Consider the following 6174-nt stretch of genomic DNA (forward strand, 5'->3'; position numbering starts at 1 on the left):
GTTTCCCCAGCCCAGGATTTCTGTGTGTGTTATTAAATATTCCAGAAATCTCTTGTCATTAAACATCTAATAGTACCCAGGGCTTTTGCAGGGGATTCACCTGGCGACTCTGACTAGTTAAGCATCTCAACCTTCACAGAGGTGCTGGCCCCAGGAGCCTGTGCGTTTGGGCCTGCCCATGCCCCACAGTCTGCCTCTCCTGGTGGCTACTGGTCTGACTTCTAGAAGGCCCTGTGGCAGTTAGATAACTTGTCCTTCGAAGGTTTTTTGCTCCGTGCCTCCTCCCTGATTTTGGATACCATTGCTTCTTATGGTGCCGGGAGATGGCGCCTCCAAACTCTTTTCACATTTGAGATGGAGCCCTTCCCAGGGAGGCTGGTGGGAGAAGTGGAGAGGGCTGGTGGGGAAGCTGCTGGCCGAGGGAGGAGTTTGTGCGCAGATGGTTTTCTGTGGGTTACTCGGCCTTGCTTATTTTTAGTGTGTGTGTTATTGACTGAAACTCCCTTTCATTCTCATTTCTCCCCCATTTCCTTTCCTGATTTAGGTTTTTTGAGATACAGAAGCCTGGGATCTGTAAGATGCTTCGTGTCCTGGCCTTTGCTTTTCCCTATACCTGGGACTCCCTTCCCGTCTTATTCAGGGTAAGGGCCCTGCTCTGACCCCCCTCTGTCTGTTGGCAGCACCAGGGAATCGGTTGTGTCCTGAGCTCTGGGGGTCAGACGCTGTCCTGGTCACAGGAGAACACATGGACGCAGAGCCCCACCTGCTCCCGCTCTGGGGGTCAGACGCTGTCCTGGTCACAGGAGAACACATGGGCACAGAGCCCCACGTGCTCCCTTATTGGCACTCACAGACCAATCAGGTGGCACGGACAGAGGCCCTGATGGGCATAGGCAGCCAGCACCTACCACGGGCACTAGGTAGGTGGCGCCAGGAGATGCATCAGTGGCCAGTGCTACCCGGAGGCTCAGGAGCAGTCTCGGAGGGCTGGGCAGGAGAGGCAGCCTGGGGTTTAGTAGAGTGAGCAGGAGAGTGGGCTCTGGAGGCAAATCTCTAATATTCACTCACTGCAAGACTTCGGGCAGGTTTTCTACCATCTCTGTGTCTCGACTTCCCTCATCTGGAAAGGCCTGGTAATAACACCTCCTTGTGTCAGGCTATGGAGAGGATTACATGAGATAATGTGTACAGTGCTAGCTGGTGGTGAGAGTCCCATAAACGCATTATTATATATTATCATCAATTAACATAGACGTAGTAGGGAAGGAAAGCGTATAACTGAAGGTCTTAAAGGATAGATGGGAATTAGATGGTGAACACAAAGGAAGAGGGTATAGGAGGGAAGATAAGAAGAGGGAAAATTCACGCACTCTCAGATGGCCGTACGTTCAAATCCCAGTCCCACTACTCACTGGCTGTGTGACATTAGGCAGTGAACAAAACCTCTCTGAGCCTCAGTTTCCTTATCTTTAAATGAGGCTGATATCCCCTCCTTCACAGGGAGGTAGAGGAGGAGTCATCAAATGAACAGACCTGATGGGCCCAGCAGTTCCAGTCCCAGGCCCCGAGGGTGGAGGCAGCGTAAAAGTCTGGTGCATGAGGCCGAGATGGCAGCGCCCAGGGCTGAAGGAGAGGGGTCAGGCTGGCTCCACCAGCTGAGACACTGAGCCTGTGCCCCGTGCTCAGTCCGTGTGGGTCTGGGGAGACCAGAAGGGGGGATGCAGCCCACTCCGTTGAATCCTCCCTGGAGGACACAGACCACACCCAGGAAACCAGCGCAGAGAGAACAAGCCAGCCCCGCAGGCCACCCCTGCAAACAGCATCGCTTCTTGTCAGGATGAGTGCTGGACGCTCCTGGCACTCAGCTGCGTCAGACTCCGGGCAGAGGGGGAGGAGGGATCTTAGCCTGTACGGTGCTGTGGCTGAGCACTCAGGCTCTGCAAATCAGCCTGACTTCTCTACTAATTAGTGGTTGGCAAGTCACCTTCCAGCCCAGTACTCTCATCTGCAAAATGGGAGAAATGGAGTCTGCCGTGTGGTCATTGTTGAGGCTCTGATGAAGTGATGCACACAGGAGGCCTGGCCTGGTGCCCTCAGAGGTGGTGGCTGCCGCTATTTTTAACGATTGTACAAAAACCGTACCAAACTCCAAACCAGGATAATGTCCGTAATTAATAGTTTTTAATGACTCAGAAGGCCTTCCAGGAATTCCTAGGCCTTAAAGCCTTAATTAAGAGCATCAGTTCAAGGGATGTGCTGGTTAAAAGTGAGTTCAAGTGTGAATGGGCCATTTTTTTTTTTTTTTTACTTACATTTTAGCCCCAGGGGTGGGGGTGGGGCAGAGTAGTGATATATTAGCAGGACTTTTTTTTCCCCTTTCCTTTTCTCTTCACTTCTGTTGTTTTCCTTCCCTTCCTTCCTTTCTTCGTTTTTTTTTTTTTTTTGTAACTAAATAACCCAAAGGCTCTCATGAGCATGTAGGGGGTTAAAATACAGTTACGTTAGGTCTCAGTTACTCACACTCAGAAAAGGAAGCCTGCCCACACAGGCCCTGTGAGGTCCCTTTCCAAGCACAGACACCGGGAGGGAACGGCCTTGGCGCACAGAGTCCACTCATGTGCGTGGGGAGGTCTACAGACCTCCTCTCGAGCCCTGATGTTTCTTTCTGTCTTTAAGCTTTTCATTTTGCGCTGGAGTTTAGTTGATTTACAGTGTTGTGTTAGTTTCAGGCGTACAGTAAAGTGATTCAGGGATACATAAACAGGTATCTATTCCTTTTCAAGCTCTTTTCCCGTTTCGGTTTTTGCAGCATGTTGAGCAGAGTCCCCTGTGCTATACAGTAGGTCCCTGTAGGCTATCCACGTTAAGGCTTGGCGTTTCTTTCAATACCTGCAGGTATTCCTGCTCCCCTGGGAGAGCGCGGAGAACGAAGCCACCGTGTACCACCAGAAGCACGTGGCCATGACCCTCCTGGCCTCTTTCTTCTACTCTGCGCATCTGCCGGAGCGCCTGGCCCCTGGACGCTTCGACTACATCGGTGAGCGCGTGGTGACCCTGCTGCCCAGGGGGCACTTCCATCCCTGACAGCAGTGCTGTAGTTGCCAAGGGGAGGCAGGGGCAGGGCGGGAAGCAAATCCCCAGGAAGTTGTCCAGGCCCAGGCCAAGGTGAGTGAAACTGTCAGGTGACAGACGTCAGGATGTGCACAGACCGTGGATGCTCAGGGAGGGTGGTGGAGGATGCAGAGAAGGTGGGTCTAGGATTCTAAAGCATTTCTGGAGGGTGTGGGGACAGGAGAGTCCCATTATTACCTCGAACGTGAAATCCCATTATTAAGTGACCATGGAAGGCAGCTGTAAAGAGGAAGAGGAAAGACAGGGTACAGAAGGCTCTGAGGGTACCAGCCGGTGAGGGGCGGGCAGTGCCAAGGAGAGGAAAGAGGGTCTCATTCAGGTGGGTGTGATGGTGCCAGGAATCATGGTAGAGCAGTGGTTCCCAGACTCAGCAGTTCCCAGTCTGGACGAGTAGTCTCAGCCTCAGCTGGGAGCATGTGGATCTCAGCCCCCACCCCCAAGACATCCTGCTGGGGTGCGCCCAGCACTCTCTCAGAAGCTGAGTGCTTCTCCAGGTGAGCCTGAACGTGCTCAAGCCAGAGAGGCCATGTGGTGAAGAGGAGGCGTCAGAGCTACAGGGGTTTATACCTGCTGGCAGAGTTCCTTCCCCTCTGTCGAGGGACGTGGGTAGCGCTGTGCAACGTGTCTCCTCCACCCTGGCTCTGGGACTGGCTGGAGGAGGGAGCCTTGGCCACTTCTGGTGAGGCTAAGGGGTCCTGGGATGGGAGCTCCTCAGATAAGCCACCATGGAGATCTAGGTCCTCATCCCCGGGTGGCGAGCAGGAACCTCGGTTCTCCCCAGGCCCATTTTGTCCATGAGTTTCCATCTTCTACCCAAGAAACGTGGCCACATTTTGCCTTGACAAGAGTTTCATCTCCTTTATTCCTTCTCCTCTGCCAGAAGGGATCACATGAGCAAAATGGTTAGAGGGCAGATTTCAAAAAAGGAGGGAGATGAGAGGGCCAGGGGATTGGAACCTGCCCAAGGAGCCTGCCCAGCATGTCCACCTCCCTAGCCCCAGCCCAGCCAGAGGAAATAGAGCTGATCGTGTACAAAGTCTGGGGTCAGCAGGAAAAACATAAAGAGACACTGGGCCTTATTTTGCCAACTCTGGCTTCTTAATAACATTTTATTTACTCACCTCTATCCTGTCCCTTTAGGCCTAGAGCAGAAAGACACTCCAGTGGGGGGACATGGCAGAGATGGCAGATAATGACACCATCTTAAACAAGGGCTTTGGAAAGATCTCTGTCCTTAAATAACAGTCAGCCAGATTTTGAGCTTCCTCCCCAGTGCCCACAGAAGCTCCTCCCTCTTCCTTCCAGACGGGATTGTTGACTTTTCCTGCAGGCACATTTCACATCCGTCCAATGCTCTTGACTCTTCCATCTGTTTGTCTCCTGCCCTAATGGAGACAGGTTTGTGCCTCAGTTGGTGGGCGCAGCTGGTCACTTCCTACTGCTTGGCCCTATGTCCTTGGAGAGTACGGTTCTCAGCTGGATAAGGAACCACTTCTGCCGCAAAACACACAGATTTGGAAATTGTACACAGCCCAGTAGTATGTCTTGAGTGAGGCAGGGGCGGCCCCTCCAGGCACAGTATCTCCCTGGGGGATGCAGGCTGGGGTGCTGGCAGCTCCTTGCCCTAAGGAAGTCATTGATCACTCATTCAACTTTCCTGCATCTTCATTCACAACTTGGCTCTGGCTCATTAGGGCAGATGGCCAGTCTGGTCCCTTCTGTGGACACATTTATTGAATACTTGCTATAGGATAAATCTTGGGGGTACAACACTGAATTCTTTTTTTTTTTTTTTTAACTGAAGGAGGGTCCTTATTTAACTCTTGTATTAGTCTGCTAGTGCTGCCATAACAAAGAACCACAGGCTGCATGGCTGATACAAAAGTTTATTTTCTCAAAATCCAGAGGTTAGAAGCCCAAGATCAAGGGGATGGCAGGGTTGGTTTCTTCCAAGTCCTCTCTCCTTGGCTTGCCAGGGGCCATCTCCATTTCTTTTCACATGATCTCTCCTCTGTGTATGTGTACATCCTAATCTCCTCTTCTTATAAAGATACCAGAGCGGGTCCCTCGCTAGTGACCTCGTTTTAACTTAATTGTCTTTTAAAAAACCTTATCTCCAAATATGGTCACATTCTCAGGTACTGGGATTTAAGACTTTCAACATGTGAATTTGGGAGGGGGAGATACAATCAGCCCATGAAACATGCAGGCTTCTTATCTTACTCCTGGTTTCTGTCCCCCCAGGCAATCCCCAGCCCTGGGCAATGGACTCCTTTTCTCACCAACTACCAAGTCAGTACCTCCCTGCACACTGCAGCCACCCTCCACTGGGCTCCCACCCTCTGGGGATGCATACATGCTGACCAGGGTCCTGTGAGTTATCAGAGAGAAGGAGCCCCTCATTGTGTCTGGGACTAACCAGCAGTAGGGGGAGGAGCATCTCACAAGTGGTCAGCAGAAAGTCTGGCTGGCTTCCCCTTTGGTATTGAAGTCAGGATCAGAACTGACTGGTGACAGCTCTCGAGAGGTAAACTTTAGTAGAACTTTCTCATGTGAAAGGCGGGACTGGTGGATAAGCTGTTTTAAAAATGGATTTGGTTTTCTCTGATGGCCTTTTTATTTTTCTCATATGATATTTTAAAAATAAAAACTTTAAAGTATGTATCACACATGGGCTTCCCCGGTGGCGCTAGTGGTAAAGAATCCACCTGCCAATGCGGGAGACACAGGAGTCACGGGTTTCATCCCTGAGTTGGGACGATCCCCTGGAGGAAGGCACGGAAACCCACTCCATTATTCTTGCCTGGAAAATTCCATGGACAGAGGAGCCTGGCAGACTGCAGTCTGTGGGGTCGCAAGGAGTCAGACACAACTGAGCGGCTGAACACACACACACACACACACACACACACACACACACGTTATATATAACATAATACCCTGATTTCAAGTGCACAATTCAATCTTTTTTTTTTTTATTTTAGCAAATTTACCACATTGTATAACTATCACCATATATGAGTTTTAGAACATTTTCATCAC

At 51.0% G+C, this 6174-nt stretch overlaps 1 protein-coding gene across 5 annotated transcripts in view; it reads left to right on the forward strand.

Moving 5' to 3' along the window:
- The window catches only part of PAQR5 (progestin and adipoQ receptor family member 5), a 98705-nt gene that overhangs the window by 88527 nt on the left and 4004 nt on the right, over positions 1-6174 (forward strand). For all 5 annotated transcript variants that reach the window (XM_002690486.6, XM_059890773.1, XM_005211425.5 and 2 more), the window contains 2 exons: positions 545-641; positions 2896-3037. In XM_002690486.6, coding sequence (XP_002690532.1) covers positions 545-641; positions 2896-3037 — 239 coding nt within the window. The remainder of the gene's footprint in view (positions 1-544; positions 642-2895; positions 3038-6174) is intronic.

This window comes from Bos taurus, chromosome 10 (assembly GCF_002263795.3).
Source record: "Bos taurus isolate L1 Dominette 01449 registration number 42190680 breed Hereford chromosome 10, ARS-UCD2.0, whole genome shotgun sequence".
Taxonomy (NCBI): Eukaryota; Metazoa; Chordata; class Mammalia; order Artiodactyla; family Bovidae; genus Bos; species Bos taurus.